Source organism: Rousettus aegyptiacus, unplaced genomic scaffold (assembly GCF_014176215.1).
Source record: "Rousettus aegyptiacus isolate mRouAeg1 unplaced genomic scaffold, mRouAeg1.p scaffold_m13_p_2, whole genome shotgun sequence".
Taxonomy (NCBI): domain Eukaryota; kingdom Metazoa; phylum Chordata; class Mammalia; order Chiroptera; family Pteropodidae; genus Rousettus; species Rousettus aegyptiacus.
Window position 1 is genome coordinate 92691612 of NW_023416295.1, and position 20665 is coordinate 92712276.

Here is a 20665-nt window from a genome sequence, read left to right on the forward strand (position 1 = left end):
AAATGATCTACTCAGCTCTGCCTGGTATCTGTCTATTCCAGGCCTAAGCTCTCCTAATGCCCTTAATCTAAAGAAGGTTTAACTGAAAGAGCCACTTGTTTTTCTCAACCACTAATGGGCATAAGCTGTAAAGTTAATGAGCAAATGGCACCAATCCTGGGAATCTCCTTATTTTTAAATAGAAAATATAATCGACTCCTCAGTTCCAGCTGAACCTTAGAGAATTGTTTGCCCATTTATGTTTCTGTTTTCTCATGTTTACGTAGAGTTTCCTCCTAGAGTGATTCTCATTTGTCCCTAACAACCCAGGTCAGTGATTCTTCCACATGTGGCTTATATACTTGTCCATTCAAACTACTTCCTATCCAGGATCATTGGCATCCCCAAGACAACTGTTCTCAGTAGGAATTAGAGATAGGCTCCTCAAACTTTGCAGGTAGCACCCTTATTCTATATAGGTCATGAGAGGAGTGACACATAAACTAGGTATCTTGGCCATCTCTACATGGAAGGGTGACCTGGATATGGAGTCTCTAAAGGATTGCCAGCAAGTCTTTGACCTCATTCCATGGAGACAGGCTCAGAGCTGGGCTCCATAGCAGGAAGGTATACAATTGAAATTTGATAGTTTCCTCCTGTTACTTCTTCAACATTGCTAGAAAGAAGATTGAGTTGGTTGGACTTTTTCTTTTATCTTTTTTCAACCTATTAAATAATAATCCCTTCTAGAACAGAAATATCCTGATTTCCCAAGACAAAACTGAGCAATCTATCTGCATGCTGCAGGTATTAGCCTCCTGCAGTTATGTGTGAGATACCTAGCCCAGTCTGGAAGGCCTTGTCCTTAGAGCCTGGTTAGAACATATAAATATCAACAGAGAGAATGGGCTGAGAAGGGTTCTTCCAGATAAAGCTCAGGAATATTTGATGTGTACGACGGGTTATGAGTGAAGCATTAATAATGAGAAAGGAGATCATAACAAGTAATGCTAGACTTTTGGCATCCGTTAGTCACCCAAGTAGAGAGTCAGCCTTTGAAGAGTGAACCTACTAAATGAGGAAATAACTTCCCCAGCTTTACCAACCCCTGAGTAATGCTGTCAGTCTGGCATCCACTATATGGATGGGAGTAGTTCCTCTCAAATTCTCAATATTGAGTCACTAGGACACAGGTCCTTCTTACTCTTCTGTATTTTCAACCATCTTGTCTTCCTATCTGCCTTGGCACCGTATCTTCCAAAAAGACATGAAAAACTAAATTCTCCCATACTGAATCTAATTATTCCTGCCTATGCTGATACCTCTGTGTGAACACTGACACCTGTTTTTCTTACCACGAAGTCTTCCTGCTTGTGGACACTGTGTTGGCATGGTTTGTTTCCTGCACATTATATTCATTTTATCCTTTCAAAAAGGTTTTTTCCTGTCTTAATTTATTTATTTTTTCCCTCTCATTTCCCTTTATTCTGGTCATTTTATAATCTCCAACCAATAGAAGTATATAAAGATGTACACGGGCGGAGTGAGCTCATTGGCTGAGCAGATAGCCAATCAGCTTCAAAGGAAAGAACAGCCCAAAACCCTACTAGACAAGAAGGAACTGGTAAGAGATATACTAAGGGCTCTGTCTCTCTAGAAATAACACAGCTATGGTAAACGAACCTAGTTTGTTCTGAGTAGCTTAGTGACACATAGCACCAATATGTACCACGTCATTTTTTTTCAAGGTTGTCTAAATTTTGTAATTGAATTTCTAGAATTAGTTATTTGGGATGTTGTATGGAAAAAGCATATTTGGTATGTATCTCTAAAAGTAATTGCCCTAGTGTCCAGGGGACCCGTATCCATTTAGAACCACGTAAACACTGAATATATAGCATGTTACCTTTAAAAACAATTCTGTCAAAATAATGTGGTTTGATTGTTATGAAATTCTGTAAACGGGCTTGGGTTTCCTCTCGGCTGTTGATTCACATGGATTCAGAACCCACCTGGTGCTGAGTGCTGTGTGGGGCACGTGACAGTCACTGCAGTAGTGCCACTGCTCTTTGAGAGAGCCAGAAGCAAAGTGAGCAGCTTAGTCAGCTTCATAACAGAATCACTTAGGAGGATCAGTTTCACTTATAGAGAGGGTCGTGCCCCTCCTGGAAGTGAGCCTGAGAGACATTGCCTTGATGTGTCCATCTCCTCACCCCCCTCCCACAGGGCTCCATAAAGAAGGAGTTTCCGCAGAACTTGGGAGGCAGCGACACGTGCTATTTTTGCCAGAAGAGGGTCTACGTGATGGAGAGGCTGAGCGCCGAGGGCAAGTTTTTCCATCGGAGCTGCTTCAAATGCGAGTACTGTGCCACCACCTTGCGCCTCTCTGCCTACGCCTATGACATTGAGGACGGTGAGTATTTTACTTGAAACTGAGCTTAAGGCACTTTTTTCCATTTGAGCAGATTTTAGGGCCCCTTGCTACATTTTTATATATATATTTTTTCATTCTGCCTCTCATCCATCTCCCTCTAGTCTTTGGTTTTTTTCTCTGAGGCTCTTTCTTATAAATATTTCCCCAGAGTCACCAGGCTGCATCATAGCATTACTCAGTGATAATGGTAATGAAAATGACATGCATTTACCTAAGTCATTTCCTCAGTTTCACAGACACTTGCTTTCTTTCCTCATGGTGGAATCTTAAGATAAAAGGGATACATAATGATAAGTCTTTTTTGTCTTTACTTTTGAGAAGGGGAATCACAGGCCTATAGAAGTTACATTTCTTGCCTAAGGTCAGTGACAACAAAGTGAAACCAGATTCCCTGCCCCTGGATTCTCAGACTTTTGCCTCTTGAAGATGATGGAATTCCAGTGTTCCCACCTCTCTGTAACCTCACCATCTCTCTGGTGAATTGAGAGTTCATGACACAGGGTGAAACCTCATTTACCAGTAGTGTTCAAGTCCTGGCCTTTTGTGGTAGTGGAAGGACCTTTATAGGGCAGAAGGTAGAGAATAGTGCAAACAGATAACAAAGTCTGATAGATACAGTTAACAATGCCTGAAATCTAAAGACTCTTTAAGGTTAATTGAAAAAGATCACCAAAGACAGTGATGATTCCTATACCCATTCCTGCAGGATGCTGAAGGAACTTAATGAGCGGCAGTCTTATTGATTCAAAAGGAATGAAAAGACCTAGATTAATTGGAGAGTGAATATATCTTTGTAGGGGTGGTATTAAGTCCATTGCATAGGTAGGTGATTTCAGGAGATACAGGGCACAGGAAAGGGACACCATGCAATTGGGAAATAGTCACTTCGGTCATCCAGGTTCTCCTGGTAGTATATAAACAGGCTATCAAACTGTCAGAAGTAGCCAGAAAGGAGCCAAAGTGGTCAACTGAGAAAAGCTAAATATCCATTTGGCATCTGGTCCTCTTGTTAAATTAGTAAAAAGCACCACCCAGTGAAGGAAGAATTAAGACAGTTGTCTAGATAAGGAAGGTATGTTGTTAGGTATCAGTTTTCTATTCCACTATTCTCATACACTTGCTCTTTGAAAAACACCTTTGCTCTCCAAGAATAGGAGTTGGTGGATGGAGTCCACCCAGCGTTGTTTAATTGTCCTTAAGCTTGGATTGTTTTAATGTTTTACTGCAAAATCTGCCTGGAAAGAACCTTAACCTCCAGCAAATTGATCCACAGGTATTTTTGCCCATAGATTGTGTGCTCATTGTTGCTTTATTCTCTTAAGGACACAGAATGTAAAATGTGCCCCAAGGAGCTTAATTATGATTGGAATGATAAGACGAGTAGTGAAACAACAGACAATGTAAGAGTACTTGATTAAGGTCGAAGTCATGTAGTGCAGATTATAACTTTGTAGAAGTTCAGAGGAGGAAGAAATCAGTGAAGTTCAATAGCTGTTGGGAATGATTGAACTGACTAGGCTCAACCCTGAGAGAAAAGTAGAGGGAAGAAATGGCATACCAGGCAAAAGATGACAGGACCTCAATGACCGTAATGTTGGAATGACCGTGATGTTGGAACAGGATGAGACAGGCCACTGTGGTGAATGCGTCGCTATTAACACTGGAGCAGGGAGGACAGTGGGTCTAAACCAGCTCCCCAAACTTTAACCCAGATAAACTTTTCATCAGCTCAGCCCCTCCACAAAGGACAGGTGAACTAGAGAAAAGAATGGAATTTCAAGGATGCCGAAGTTTTAGCAGTCTCCAGCCAAGTTACTGTGTGATTCAGAACTCTTAACTGAAGCACCTCAGATAAGGCTAGCACTAGCTTTCTCCTCTCCTGGAATGCACTTCCCCTAATCTCAGGATGGGCTTCTTGTTTCACACCTCTATGTACATTTTCCCTCCTCACTCAAAGAGACATTTGCAGACAACCTAATCTATACTCACCACTGCTTAATACTTATTCATACATTACCTGCTCCATCCAAGCAAAGACTAGTCCATCTTCCTGACTAGAGCATTCTCAGTATTTAGATTAGTGCCTGTCATTTAATAGCACTAAGTAGGTTGTTGAATGAATGAATACATGACCCAGTTTACCTTATGTTTGCCCTTAAGCCATTTGTTTTCTCCAGTTCCCTCTTCCAGTCACTCGCATATTTAATTACCAGCATTCCTTAATTTATTTAGACCATTTAAAATCAGTGACTTGACTGAATCAACTATAATTAGCATGGCTGTATTTTCTAACTGAGAGAGACATCATAGTGTAACGGCTAAAAGTACAGGCTCTAGAGCCAGGCTTCCAAGGTTTAGATCCTGTCTGAATTGCTGAGTGGGGGCCACTTTGGGCAGGTTGCTTAGCTTTTCTGTGCCTTAGCTGGAGAGAGGTAGGTAATAGTACCTACTCATTGGATTTTGAGGTTTAAATGAATCAATAGATGTAAAGCGATTATAGTAGTGTCTGGCACATGGCAAATGTAGATAAAAGGTAGCTCTTTTGTTATTAATCTAAGAGGCAAAAAGTACCGCCAAGTTGATTTTGGGAGAGGGAATGAGGAGATACGTTAATTGCGTACCGATAGCATGTGATGTGTGATATCTCAATCACTTAGTCTAGGAGGAGATGAGTACTCTCTTCATATTCTATGTGAGGAAACATGTTTCAAGATGCTAAATAATTCACATAGCTATTCAGTAGTTGAGGTAGTATTTAAACAGATCCGATTTCAATGTTTCGGTTCCTTCCATCATGTTGTACTACATTCCTAGGAAAAACAAGTTTTGGAATTTTTTAAAAAATCGCCTTTTGCTTAGGCTTGTAGGACTTGTTTTTAAAACCTAACCCTCTTTTCTTTATTGGCAGAGTTAAATGAGGATTCCTTGGTAGGTTAGCCTATATTGAGTTGTATTTTAAAATCTAGGATTCTACTTTAGTAGAAAAAAGCACATTGATGCAGGAAAAAAACATCGGAAAGGATTGAAAGTAACTTAACAGATTGTGTTGTTTTGGTATTATAGTAGCAATTACAAATAATAGAAACCCAAGTCAGATTGAAGTTGAAGCATTAGATTTACATCTTCCTTCCAGATAGCAGCCTCAGAGAAAGGGTGTCTTTCTCTCTCACTATCCGTACGAACCCCTAGAATGGCTCTGGTTAGCCTAACTCAGCCACATGCCAGTTCCTAGAGCTTCACATCTTGGGGTGGGCTGGAGAGAAAGAGAATGTTCTGACTGGCCAGTCTGGGTGACGTGTTCACTTCTGTGGTGGATAATGTCAGGCCACATATTTAGAATCACATGGAGGAGAGAGGAGTGTTCCTTAAAAGGAGATGCAGAGGGTGGAACCAAAATGGCGTAGATAACAGAGGCTCTGTTCATCCCTCTGGTGACCAAATCAACGTTGTGATGGAAACAAGGAGCATCAGCAAGGAAAAATCACCTGAGATCTTGATGAACACACCATACAACTAGGGAGAAATACGAGAAAGCACCCTGCAACAGCAGACGGTAGGACAGGACCTGGACGTGGGGCTGCCCGATTCTGAGCAGCTGAGTGAGATGGAGGTTGCGGCCGCAGCAGCAGCAGAAGCCCCTTAAAAGGTTTGCATCTATGAGCGGATTTTCACTGTGACAGACCTGAATCTTAACAGGTGGCCCCAGAGGGGTAGAGGCTTGGGCTAAGTTTGGCCTGCAGCCGAACCCCTCTTAGGACTGTGCCACTAAACACCTTCACAAATCGACACTAATAAGACTGGGAGACTTAGGAACTTTGCATAGTACATGGGAACAGACATGGAAAGGCAGCCATAATGGGAAGACAAAGAAGCAGAAACCAAGTGAGAGAAGAGAACAGAGATTCAGATATAGAGTCAAGTAATCTAACAGATGCAGAGTTCAAAACACTGGTTATAAAGATGCTCAATAAACTTTTGGGAAGTATAGATAAATTCAGTGAGAACTTCAACAAAGAGATAAAAAAAACATAAAAATGGAAATGAGAATTATAAAAGGGAACCAGTCTGAAATGAAGAACACATTATCTGAGATGAGAAGTATATTAAATGGATAAACAAAGAAATTAACAAAGTCAGTAAAGAAGATCAAATGCCCTATCTAGAGGACAGAAAAGCCAATGAGGACACTCAGTCAGAATGGCAAGAAAAAAGATGCCAAGACTATAAAAATAATTTAAAGAGAATATAACACACTGTTAAGGCTCCAAATATTCGTCTGATCAGCATAACTGAAGAAAATCAAGATGTTAAACAGCTGTTTGAAGATATAATGATGGAAAACTTCCCTAACCTGGTGAAGGAAATGGACATAAAACCCCAGGAAGCTAAGAGAATTCCAAAAATCGGGGATCCAAAGAGGCTAACACCAAGATTCATCATAATTAAAATGTCAAAGGTCAAATACAGAGGAAGATTATTAAAAGCAAGAAAAAAAAAATTACACATAAGGGAACACCCATAAGACTGGCAGCCGATTTCTCAAAAGAAACTATGCAAGACAGAAGGGCTTAGCAAAAAATATTTGACAGGATGAAGACCCAGGATATACAACCAAGAATAATTTATCCAGCAAAGCTATCATTTAGAGTTGAAGGACAGATAAAGAGCTTCCCAGACAAAAATAGCTAAAGGAATTTATCACTACCAAGCCAGTATTACAAGAAGTGTTGGAGGGACTTCTTTAAGAAGAAAAAGCATGTATCAAAAACAGGAATAAAGAATGGTAACAACTACATTCCTCTCAATAAGTACCTCAAATGGAGAAGAATTAAGTGCTCTAACTAAAATAGTGGATGAATGGAAAGGAAAACAAGATTCCTACATGTTACCTATAAGAGACTCACTTCGGATTAAAAGACACAGACTAAAAGGAAGAGGATGGAAAAAGATATTGCTTTGATGGACCTAGAAGGTATTTAAGTCAGAGAAAGAGAAACACTATATGATTTCACTTATATGCAGAATCTAAGGAATAAAAAGAACAAACTATCAAAACAGACTCACAAATATAATGGACAGTTTGGTGTTGGACAGAGGGGAGGGGGTTTTGAGGGGCTGGGAGAATGGGGTGAAGGGTTAAAGAAGTACAAATTAGTAGCTGATGGATGGACACGGGAATGGGGAACATGGCATAGGGAATGCAATTTGAATGAATACGTTGGCTAGGTGGAGGGTCAGGGGAGAGAGGAAGCAATTGAGGGGAACCGTTTTATGAACTATATAAATGTCTAACCAATGTACTGTATACTTGAAACTAATTAAAATTTTAAAAAATTAAAAAGATGCAGAACAGATAAGAAGGTAGTATATGAGCCAAGCACTAATACATTTTATCTTTCCCTAATTATATTTTATCTTGGCCAAAATCGAAATTGAAATAGTTTATTATATATTGTAAAAGGAGATTGTATCCAAGCTCAAAAAAAATAACCCATGACTCGACTTCCCTTGTAGAGAAATAACCACCATTTGTTGAAGAGATTCTCTTTTCCCCATTGAGTGAGTATTCTTCGCTCCTTTGTCAAGTATTAGTTGATTGTATACGTGTGGGTTTATTTTTGGGCTTTCTATTCCATTGATTTATGTGTTTGTTTTTATGCCAGTATCATACTGTTTTGATTACTGTAGCCTTATAATATGGTTTAAGGTCAGGAATATGATGGCTCCAGCTTTATTGTTCTTTCTCAGGATTGCTTTGGCTATTCAGGGTTTTTTTGTCGTTCCAAGTAAATGTTAGGATTGTTTTTTCATTTTGTAATAGGGTTCGAATTGAATCTATAGATGGCTTTGGGTTATATGGACATTTTAATAACACTCATTCTTCCATTCCATGAATTTGGGATATCTTTCCATTTATTTGTGTCTTCTTCAATTTCTTCCTTCAGTGTCTTGTATTTTTCAGTATACAGTTCTTTCACCTCCTTGGTTAGATTTATTCCTAAGTATTTTATTGTTTTTGATGCCACTATGAATGGGATTGTTTTATTTATTTTTCACATGTTTTGTTAGTGTATAGGAACACAACTGTTTTCTGTATGTTGATTTTATATCCTGCAACTTTCTGAATTTATCGATTAGTTCTAGAAGTTTTTAGGGTTTTCTATATATAAGATCGTATCATTTGCAAACAAAGACAGTATTACTTCTTCCTTTTCTATTTGGATGCTTCTTTTTCTTATCCGATTGCTCTGGCTAAGACTTCCAGTACTATGTCAAATAGGAGTGGTGAAAGTGAGTACCCTTTTCTTATTCCTGATCTTAGAGGTAAACCTTTCAACTTTTCATCATTGAGTATGATGTTCACTGTGGATTTGTCATATATGGCCTTTATTATGTTGAGGTACATTCCTTCTTTACCCAATTTGTTGAGCATTTTTATCATGAAAGGATGTTGTACTTTGTTAAATGCTTTTTCTGCATCTATTGAGATGATGATATGTAGCGTATCACATTTATTGATTTGCTTATGTTGAATCATCCTTGCATCCCAGGGGTAAACCCCAGTTTATTATGGTGAATGGTCCTTTTAATGTACTGTTAAATTCTGTTTGCTAATATTTTGTTGAGAATTTTTGCATCTATAATCATCAGGGATATTGGTCCGTAATGTTCTTTTCTTGTAGTTTTCTTACCTGGCTTTGGTATCAGTATAATCTTGGTTTAGTAAAATGAGTTTGGAAGTGTACCCTCCTGGTTTTGTTTTTTTTTTTTTTTTTTTTGAAAAAGTGAGAAAGCCCACTGTTAATTCTTCTTTAAATGTTTGTTAGAATTCACCAGTGAAACCATGTAGTCCTAGGTTTTTCTGCTTGGGGAAGGTTTCGTTTACTGATTCAATCTCCTTGTCACTGTTGGGGCCAATTAGAGTTTGGTGCCCCCTAAACATACAGACCTATAGTTAGCATTTTTCCTTGGTTCTTCTTCAAATGACAGCAGTGAAGAATCACAGATCATTGAGATTTAATAGTTTTATTAAAAATATTTTTTAGAAAGACAATGCCTCAAGGAGGCACACAGAGAAAGACAAAGTATGTCCCAGCACTGTAACCAACACAAAGGGTCCAAAATTGCTACAAAAGGACAAAAAGGCCACCAAAAAGGGAGAGAACCCAGCAGGGTAAAAAGGGGAACCCAGAATGGCAAAAGGGGCCCAGAAATGGGAATCCGCCTTATATTTGGCCCATGATGGGTGGTTCCAAAGGCATTCCTAGGTGATTGGCAAGCGAGATCATTTCGATTGACACCTAACTGCTATATAACTTTGCCTAGTGCTAGTGCACATGTGCTTACCCAGAATTCTACTACCACTGGGGTGTTCTTTGGGCAGTCTCTAGGCTGTGCCCCTATTCCTTTGTTCCCTTTGTCATTCACTTCTGACTAGCTGCCTAACATCTTTACTCGATATTGGTCTGTTCAGATTTTCTATTTCTTTATGACTTATTCTTGGTGTAGTAGGTTGTATGTTTCTAGAAATTTATTCATTTCTTCTAGGTTATCCAGCTTTTTGGTGTATAACTAACTGTTCATAGTAATTTTTCATGATCCTTTGTGTTTTTGTGATATCAGTTGTAATCAGTTGTGTGTCCCCTCCCCTTTACCCTTCTGGGCTCCCCTCCTTTTTGCCCTTTTCTTTTTGGTGGCCTTTTGTTTCTGTGATATCAGTTATCTCCTGTTTCAACAGTTTCTATAATAGGGTCTATCCTTTAATTTCTAAAGCCTTGACTCTTTAAGTGGGAGTAAAGATGAGTCAGAAAGAAATGACCTTTGTGACTGGATCCCCACATCAGTGTCATAGGAAAAGCCAAGATCAGTGTTTTACAAACCTTTTACCATACCCGCAGTAGGAAATACATACCACATTAGGACCCAGTATGGGACACATATAGACACAGGTTGTAAGAAACAAACTCTACTTATGAACTGTGCGCTCTAAGGCTTTTTATTCTCTTTTATCGTCTTTAATTCTATTCATAGTCCATTGCAGGATTTTTTTGGTTTTGTTTTGTTTATATCTTAATGCTGATGTTGACCCACTAAGGAGTCATGAGCTGCAGTTTGACCAGCACTGGCTTGTGGTGGCTACAGGAGAAGGGAGCAGCAGAGGGATTCTGCCAGAGTCCGTGTTCCATGCCGCCCCACCCTGCAGCCTTCACGCCTCCACTCTGCACTTGTATTCATTCTTGGTTTCCCTAGAAATACTCCTCCCAGCTTTTCATGTGACTGTGTCTTTGTTCTGCATACACTACCACTTTGTTTGCTGGCCCTGTCATGTAAGCCCCACATCTTTGCTTTGGGCACTGATTGGGCAATGATGGCTCAATGGCCTTCACATATCCAAAGGGACCCCCTCCCCTTCAGGCAAAGGGGAGAGGAAGGCTGATCAAAGTGTATAGGGAGGGCGTGGCCTCCCTGGACTAGAAGCCTGGGCCTGGGAAAGGCCTGAGTGGTGCTGATGGTTCCCTGAGGCCAGAGGAGATGGAGAGAAGTGTGTGAAGGCCAGGGAGTCAAGTTCAGAATTACAGAGTTTTGCTCACCCCCTTTTCCCCTGCTTCTTACTGCCTGCAGGTAAATTCTACTGCAAACCACACTACTGTTACCGACTCTCTGGCTCCACACAGAGGAAGAGACCAGCAGTGACTCCTCTATCTGGAAAGGTAATGGTGACCCATCTCTAAGTGGGGGAGAAGCAGCAGACACTATTTCTGTGTTGTAACAGGTCTGGGTGTGGCCGGCAGGGCCTGCTGAATGGCCACCGAATTTCCTCCCTTGTGGGTGGGAAGGGCCTGAGAGATGGTCGCAGTTGATGGGGAGAGAACCAACCTCTCAAGCATAATCTAATGCTGCATTTCACTAAGGTATTTTCCATCCACCACATGAGTTGGATGTGGGAGACTGTCAGACCTCCCCTTCTGCTCACTCTGTGTAAAGGAAGACTTCTGCTTTTGTAAAGAAGCATCTCGCTGCGAAAGAACACTCTGAAAAGGAACTTGGCTGTAAACTTGGCTCTGCCTAACAATTGATTTCACTCTTTATTGTGTGAACTACTTAGATCTAAGACTCTGACACTCTCTCTCTCGCTCTCTCTCTCGCTCGCTCTCGCGCGCTCGCTCTCGCTCTCTCGCTCTCTCTCTCTCTCTCTCTCTCTCTCGCTCTCTCGCTCTCTCGCTCTCTCTCGCTCTCTCTCAATGAGAATAACTTGCTCCTCTCCTTGCCCTTGTCAAGGCAAAGCGGTTATTGTCTTTACTCTCTGATGTCACCTTGACTGGGTATTTGCTAACTAAGCTTCCTTGGGAGGTCTCCGGTTGGCTACAGAGGGATTTGTAGGAAAAGGTATACTAGAGTGGAGCTGGATTTTAACTTTTGGTGACTTCCATGTGAAAAATGTTCTATTTTTTTGTTGTTTGTTTGTTTGTTTGTTTGTTTGTTTTTAAAGAAAGACTCACTGTGTGAGGAATACATCTCTGGGTTGACTAGTGAGAGCAGCAAGCTAGCCAGGCATGTGTCATTGCCTCCTGAGATTTGAGTGCTTCAATTAGTCACTCTTTTTCTTGCCAACTTTCCTAGGAGCCCAGAGGACCCCTGCAGGATGGCCCTACTGCAGCTGCAAATGGACGGGCCAGCACCACCACCAACCCTGCTGAGAGAACTCCAGGTAGCCTCACTTCCTTGTTTGGCTGGGTGGCGCGTCACTCGCTTGGCCTCTGTGACAAGGCCAGGGGGATGAGCCAGCACCTCCAAAGCAACATTTCTTCAATTGGGCATCAAGTGGCCCAAAACCCCTTGGACTCCTTTTTCATGTGCCAGCTGCTTGCATTCGGAGTCCCCTTTCTCTATGGCCTGTCGGAGGTGCTGGTACAAATAAGAGGGGAGTTTCACTGGCAGACTGTGAGCCAGTAGGGGCGCCTTCTGGTAAGCGTTACCACCCAGGCTTCAGTAATGTCTGCTCTGTATCTCAAAATATTGCTGTAGCCTTGGGGCCTGCCCACCTCCATCAAACACATTGGGGTGGGTGGTCCAGGCTCTGTCTAGGTAAACAGGGATTCAGAGGATGCTGCTTTTATCACTGACCCAGGTGAGAATTCAGAGTTACGGGGCCTACCTGTAGTTCTAGTTCAGGACTCTTAACAGAGCATGAAATTGTGATAAGGCCCCGTGATCTACATTTGCATTTATTTACCTGAACTTGAAGTTCTTGCATCTCATTCCCTGTTATAGATGTCTAAGTGAACTGACCTTTCTCTTCTCTTTGACCTGTAACCACTAAAGGACATGCCCTGTCCTGATCACTTTGGAATGAAGCCCTAATTTGTCCTGTTTTCACTAACCATTTCTTTGTGTCAGGAGGTGAATGACACCATTTCTACCTCTAAAAATGCATTTATTCTCATCTTAGCATGGCAGGGCTTAGGAAGGGTTCATGGACACTAAGCTTGTTGTGAAGAACTGTGAACTTTTTTTTTCCTTAAAATTGCCTATCTCTCTGTTCCACATCAAACCAACTTGTGAGACAGGTCCACAAATTGCTTAGTGGTCCTGATGCCCTCAGTGCAGCCCACATTGTGACCCAGGGTCACTGTGCTGGTGAAAGAGGAAGTCAACAGGGCCATCTTTCTGTCTATTACACATTTCCTCTCATTCAAAGCAAATATATCTAAAGCAATCATTTATAACCTCATAAAAATTACCATGTAAAAACTAAAGATTATTGGCTTATGCCAGAAACTATGGAGGAGGAGTTGGTGTTAGAATTACCATCACGGGAAAAGAGAATTATTACCCACTTGGCCTTCAAATGTAAAGTTCCCAGAGTTGCTCTTTCCCAGTGCTTGAGAACTAACACGAGTCTCATGGTGTGCATTCTGAGAGAGGGAGAACATGCCAGAGGCCGAGTGGTACCCCCTGGGTGCAGTGAAACCCAAGCTGGATTAGTCTCCTCTACTGTGTGTACCCTCATAATCTGGGGAAGCTCTTTTTTACGTGCCCTGCAGGTCATACCAACATTTTATTATAATGTTTAAGCTGTGAATGGCTGAAACCTTCTATAGCCTTGAAACCCTTTATAATCTGTCTCCTGAAGTAATAAAAGCCCTTTGCAGAGCACTGGGGGAACTGCTGCCGGAGAGAACTAACCAAAGGGATCTAGACAGAGGCTTGGGCTCTGCATTCTGGAATGTACATTTGCTCAGGTGAGAGTACCACCTTATCAAGTCTGGGCTTTTTTCTAGCCAAGAGGGATTTCCCAAGGAATTTGGATACTCAGTAAAACAACTCAAAGAAATGAAATTCTTTTTAGGACTAGAGTACAGAACATTATTTTAAAAGTATTAAATACAATGAACTTCAGGTCATTCTTGAGAAACCTGGGTTTGTTCACTTTCCCATCCGGTTCAGTTTGCCATTCTTATTGTCTAGTTTGAGTTTTTAGGAGTTGTAGAGAATTAAGTATTCCATGGAGAAGAACACCCTACAAAGCAGAGAGAGTTGAGAGTTGTCAATGTCCTTAAAGAATTAAAAAAAAAAAAAAAAAAAAAAAAAGCCCTGAAGATGTATCTGTCCCCATGGTTCTTGATTCTGAAGGTGACTTCCCTGTGATTGCACAAGGGATACAAGATATGGCATCCCAAATGAATCACACACCACTTGAACCCCTAGATGAATGGGACAGGCACTGTCCCCCAGTTTAAGTAACCCTCTAGGCATCAGGAAGACCAGGGCTTAGGGCCAATGAGATTCAGTCTGTATCCGCCTGTGATCACTTAAACTTTTGGAAATTACAGTTGTGAGCCTGAACATGCTCCTAAGTACCGGCACTTTTCCTGTGAGGTATCTAATTTTTGCTAGCCTCTGTAGAAAAGGAACAGAATTATGGGTGGTACTTTATCGTTGGCATGAAATAGATTTTTCTCCTTCAATAGAGATTTCCTTCTTTAAATCCCAAACTAAAGCTTTGATCGATTAACTAGAATTTTCTTTTGAAAGCTTCAGAAAAACTCAGGTGTTTGACAGCGCTCTTGAATGTGTATTGTAAATAGTAGTCATTAACCCAGATCTATGGTACGTCTTCTCTGCTGCACTCTAGACAAGAAAAAGTTGTAAATGATGAACTTGATTCTGCTATGTATAAATAAACCATCCCCCAGGAGGCAGAGCTGTTAAAGCTATGACTGTAGCTGGCACTTGACTTTGCTGTGCTTTTGCTCTGCACCTCCTCTTTATTCTGTGGCATTTCTCTCTTCTTCCTTATGTTCTTTCCCCTGTGTGCCAAAATTAGTGCTATTGCCAAAAAAAAGTCAAACACAACCCACAAGTTAAAAGACCCTACTCTAGGCCTGCTCTATAGTGTTGTCTGGTTGTCTGGTAACCTAATCTGTAACTGCTGCCTAATTCAGTGTTTGGAGGACATTGTTTACAGCATTTTTGTTTAAATGTGCTTTTAATATACAAACTCTCTTTTCTCTTCTCAAAAATCTGTAAATTGTTTCCAAGCTTCTTATATTTACTGCTACAGATTAGTGGACCTGGGATGGATTTTCTTACCTGGGCCTCATAGTTCTACCCTGACTTCAGGAAAAGTTTGGACAACAACAGGCAGAGAAAGAAAAACCCCAAATGGGATCTTATCCTCTTGGATATAAGACCCTGAATTGCAGGTTTTGGTGATCTCTTTTTTTTGTCTCCATTACTTCTCATATAGTAGGTAACCTAAAAATGAAACATAAAGACAATGGGGTATCGTAACAAAAACAGAAGAGCTTTTCTTCTAGTATAGGCAACAGAGATGGGATGGGAGAAACACTCGTCTTTCATATTGTCTTATGGAAAAGGTGATTTTAATTTAAAAAGGTACCTAGCAGAGTAATACATGGCAGGTGCCCACTTTCTGTCCCCAGACACCCTTTGCATGATCACCATTAGCTTCCATAGTTTGGATGCTGAATGGGCATTAGGAAATGCAGGCATTTCACACACCAGCTAGAATGGCCACCCTGTACAAGGGATTCCACTCAATCCTGGGGTTCTTATCTGGCAGGAGGAAGTTAGGAAATCTCATTGCCTCCCATATAAATCCCTTAGAGGCATTTCTGGAAAACTTAGAGCAGAGATTTTGCAATCCAGCTTAACTTCCCAGTCTTACCCCAAGAGTCATTATGAATGGCGATATGTGGATATTTATATAAACATCTATTTATATAGGTTTGATTTCATACATACGAGTAAATATTTATATATCGTGACTAAATTATAATAACAATAATAATGAAGCTGTTTCTAAAGCTTCTTGTTCCTTAGTTCTAAAAACCGAGGCCTTGGTACATTTGAGAGGCACGCCACTGGCCTGGTTCAGTGCTCTGGTCAGGACTGGGAGGGGACAGAGCAGCCCCCATACCTGTAGAGGTAGAGACTTGAGGGGCGGGTAGCTCAGAAAATGGGCAGTATACACTCCCGATCTCAGAAAATTGATTTAAAAGCAAACTGTGAAACCAGGGGTTCTGTCGCTCATAGAATACTACAGAGAACCAAACACCCCACTTTGCCTCCATTTTACTTTCAGGCTCGTGTACTGGTTCCAGTGGGCTAGTTATTGCAACTTGCTGCTGTCTCTTGGTTTTCAGGACAGTGGAACATTTTTAGGCCCTCCTAAAAGGGGCCCCAGTGCAGACTTGAAAGCCCAATGGGTGAATTAGGGGGTCCCTTTTTTCCTGGCTGGTCAGCTGGGAGGTAGAGGGAAGGGTGGGGCCAGGGGCCAGGCGGCAAGCCTGGTTCCCACAGCAGTGATACAGAGAAGCTAGAGCAGGGAGGACAAGCCGTGCCCAGGAATGCATCCTCTGTCCACCTCTGGCCTCCCCTGAAGCCTTTATTTTGCCCTTGTTTTTAACCTGTGCTGTTGTGAGTTTTGGAGTGTTTCTTTGTGAGTTTCTTTTTATTTAATTGTGTAACTTTGTTTTTGCGGTTACTGTGAAATTAAGGTGTTGTGCTTTTAATTTTTTTTAAAAAAAATATGTTACTATTTTTATTTAAGAGAATAAATTCCAAACAACCTTCAGGTTTCTGAGTTTTTCTTTTCTTTCCCTTTTTCCTGACTGGGGTGGGTGGTCTTGGAGTGGGTTTAAAACCACTGTGGGTTGAGGTTGGACAGGGAGAAAGCAGAGGTATTAAAATGGGGAGCAGGGTGCTGATACCTGAAATATAGATTCCCATAAATGGCAAGGCCCCTGTTCAGGAGGTGGAAGGCGTTTTGCTTTGTAGCAACTGTGGGTAGAAAAGAGCAAGAAAGACGTCACCTGTGTCCCACATTTGCTCAGCCAGTGCAAGAAGCCTGAGGGCTTGAACAGATGGAGGGGTTGAAGTCCCACACTGAACGATGCCTGCCATGGGGACACACAGCGGGGGGCCTTCCTCCTCTGTCTCTAACTCTAGAGGATTACCTTGGGGAGTAGGAGCAGTTCTGTTTCTCTCCTCTCCCTCGAGGCTTTTGCCTAAGGTACAGTGACCTTGCTTCTGGTGACACTGAAGGTTCTTGCTCTGTGTTTCCTGATTGACGTCTCTCCTGTGCTATCTTTGCTGTGACCTGGATGCTGAGCTAGGATACCCAGTTCTGCTTGGTCACTGAAGCCTTGAAGGATGAGCCTGTGCCCTTGTAGCTGTGGCCTCCTGTGCTGGGTCAGCATGCCAACCATAGGGGCACAGCCAAGCTGTGATGCTGAATTAGGCTGAAAGAGGACACCTTGGTGGGGCAGCACTCAGTGCCAAGTGTGTTCCTGCTGGGCTCTAGGAACTTGGGTGTCTGTTGCTAAAAAGTCCTTCCTGGCCCTCCCAGGACTTGAGGAATACTCAGGTTTCCCCACAGAATAACATGGCAACAGAGTGCTGGGTTCTCTTGGCATTCTGGATAACTGGACGCCCCTGTCAGAGGGCCCACACCCCTGCGTAGCTCACAGCTCTGCCTGAACACTGTCATGCATTTCATTTTGGTCCCCAGGGCACTGCTGGTTCAGAATCTCTCCCTATAGGGAGTTCGTGTGACCTCTCTTGGTCTCCTCATTCTCACCCATGCCCCAAGTCTGTAATCTGTTGCTCCCCACTCTCTGAAGCCACTCAATATCCAGGTGCCTGTAAAAGGCAAAGAGAAAAAGAACTGGGATATGAGAGATGCAGTAAGTGACAATAAATTGCCTAAGAATCAACGATAAGGAAGGGTAGAGGTATGTAACTTTCTAATTTAAATCTTTGCTGCCGTTGCCCTCCCATGTCCCAGCAATAAAGGAGAGGGGAACCTTTGTTGTTCAGAACAGTGTGCTGAAGCATCTAAGGAGTGTGGCAGCAAAGATACCGAAGACCCTGGAGGGATTCCCCTTGGGTCTCAGTTTCTTTCTGAAACTTTTTGAAATTCATTCTTTTTTTCTCATAAATTCCCAGGTGATTGATACTCCCTAGGAGGGATCCTATGGTGCAGACAAGACATGGAAACAGTACCAACAATGCAAATGGGCCACTCTATTTTTATACTGAAAAATAGGGCAGAATGGTGCTATGTAGGACACAGATCCCACAAGTGTCCTCCTGAGGAAATAGAAGGAAAAATAGACTTTTAAAAGAGCCCATGTGCAACTCTTAAATATAACAGTCAGGCAGGGGATTTAAGGAAGAATCCTTCCTCCCCGAATTCCGGTCCCTCTTACAAAGCTCTAAAACTTCACCAAGACTCCAAAACCAGTCTTGCAACTCAGATCCAGCCAGGCATTCTACAAGTGCCAACGAGTAGATTAGTCATAAGGAAACAAGGGGAAAGAAAGTCAAATTGTCATTCCCTGCCTAGATTAGGCCATGGGCTACTGTGTCCTCTCTCATTAGTGCCCATAATTTTCAACTGTGTGTTTTAGCTGCTGACACCTCTTTTCTCACAATTGCTCCTTGTCTCTTCCCCACTGATGATATTCTGGAGGGGATAGGCTTTTGCGCATAAACACCTTCCATATGCCTGAGAAGAGAGGCGGGGCTCCAGGTATATGTGCCTCTCTTTTAATTACTTCCGGGTTTTACCAGACACGTGAACATCATCTCCCTTTTACTTCCTGTAGGTCAACTTCTTCGTAGCTTTGCATACTTTATGAACATTTTCTGAATATTTTTGAGGCGCTTTAATGGGCCTCCAAGAAAGACGACAATGAGCAAGAGATTGAGTCACCACCAACACCCAAACCTTGGCTCAAGCTAGCTGTACCCTTGCTTTAGATGTTATCATTTTCCTCCCAAAATTGAGACAGGTATAGTCAGAGCACTCACCAAACATGAGGAAGGCTCACCCCTCACAAAGGCCCCTCCTTGCTCAAAGGGAAAGTTTTGGAACATCTTTCAGTAGAAGGGAGTGTGGGACCCCTGTTCTGTCTCGCTACAGAACAAACTCTCTTGGGGCCATGCTAGGATAATTACTAGAAAAATCTTTACAACTGAATCAGAATTTCTATTGGCTTCTTATGTTCTCTTCTATTTTTTCGGTACTTACCCAGCTTGTTGTGATTATCCATTAATCGCATGAAACTGTCCCAGGTATGCCTATTAATGGGTTGAGTTCTTTTTTCTGTATTTCTGTGAAATATCAAGATTACTTCCACTTTCTTACTATTATTTCATGGTGTAGCCTGATTTCTTTTAGGTCCTTGCCTGAAACTGTAGGTCTTTAGTAATTGTTTTATATTAAGTAGCCCCTGTCACCAGAAGAACTCAGGCTCTTATACCCAGGGGCATCTGCTTTTCTGAGATTCCAAAGCTACTTTTCGTGCACCCTGCCATTCCAGTGTTATAAGGCCTACCAAAGCCAACCGCCTAAGAAAGGTGAACCCAGCTTAAAAAAGTAAGGGTCCCCAGTTACTGAGGACCTGTACTACAAGGCAGCGTCCTAAGGATACCAGGAGAACTCGGGGTCTCAGTGGGTTTTGGTTTTCCTCAAAAAACATGACAAAATCAGGGCAGTTTTATAGGCAAAGGCCTAAATGTTTTCATTCAGTTTTCATCTTCTTTCAAGGTTAATAAATAATAAAGCCAGAAATACTGTGGAAATGAATTCCAGAAAAGGTAATCCTCTTTGCATTTGGTAGCTACTCAGAATTCCAACCTAAAAATGTGATGAGGTCAACTCTAACTGGGACTTTAGAAAAAGAGTTTATCTCTAAGAAGCTAACCCACTGTGGGTTTCTTGGACTGGGCTCAACCTGGTGACCAAGGAATAGCTGATATCGACTGTAATAGAATGGTAACAGCTGATTGATTGTTGTTTCCCTAGTCAGGATTAGAAGGATCATGTTGGAAAGAGACTAGCCATAAAATTCCCCTCCCACCACCACCACCATTTTGCCAACCTGGATTACTCCAAACCTGCCTGCGTTTTAGCTAGTTTCATCTTTCATGGGGACTTGGTATTGGGAGGCTCAGTAACACTGGGACACATGGTACAGGGAAGGTGGCTCCAGGGCAGTTCAAACCTCAGAGAAGCAGGCTGTGCCGGGCACCTGGGGAAATAGGGAAGACAGGGAATAACAGACTGCTGGAGGTAAGAACCAAAGTCTTACTGGCTTTGCTCTGTTGCGGACAGCGGGCAACTACCTTCCATGGTGCTGAAATACCATGACAAGGGGCTGTCGATATTTAAAACCAAGAGAGCCCCCTTCTCTAAGGAAGTCTTTTCATCAAATAAAAATAGAGAATAAAGCTTAAAGAACACTAACTCCTCTTTTCCCCCCATGTGATTAGTACCAGTTTACACAGTAGCCCTCGTCAAACTAACTCATAGGAAAAAGCAGAGGAGAACTCATAGAATAAGAGCCAGCACATAGCGCTCACTCTGTGCCGGGCACTGTCTGGCTTCTCTGTGTATATCGCTGTTAATCCTCACAGTAGCCTGTGAGGAGTGATCATTTTGCAGATGGAAAAACAGACACACAGAAGTCAAGCAAACTTGATCAAGGCCAAGCACTAATCAGTGCAGTTGGGATGCACTCTATACAGAAGCCACGAGAGCCTCGTGTACCTGCTGTGCTACATAGGTTCCATTCTCTGCAACCTCAGCTTGTCCGCACTTGGTACGGAGAAAGAGTGCTATATGTCTGGCTCCACAAATAAGATTTTTATTAAATATGCATGCATGCCCTGTATGCATTTTTATTCCTGGGAATTACATGTCCCCCAGTTTCTTAGCAG

At 42.0% G+C, this 20665-nt stretch overlaps 1 protein-coding gene across 15 annotated transcripts in view; it reads left to right on the plus strand.

The window, feature by feature from the left end:
- Positions 1-20665, plus strand: part of MICAL3 (microtubule associated monooxygenase, calponin and LIM domain containing 3) — a 187029-nt gene that overhangs the window by 103504 nt on the left and 62860 nt on the right. For 12 of the 15 annotated variants that reach the window (XM_016125587.2, XM_036237106.1, XM_036237110.1 and 9 more), the window contains 4 exons: positions 1496-1603; positions 2206-2392; positions 11036-11124; positions 12035-12122. In XM_016125587.2, coding sequence (XP_015981073.2) covers positions 1496-1603; positions 2206-2392; positions 11036-11124; positions 12035-12122 — 472 coding nt within the window. The remainder of the gene's footprint in view (positions 1-1495; positions 1604-2205; positions 2393-11035; positions 11125-12034; positions 12123-20665) is intronic. The other 3 variants (XM_036237116.1, XM_036237117.1, XM_016125577.2) reach the window with 1 other exon arrangement.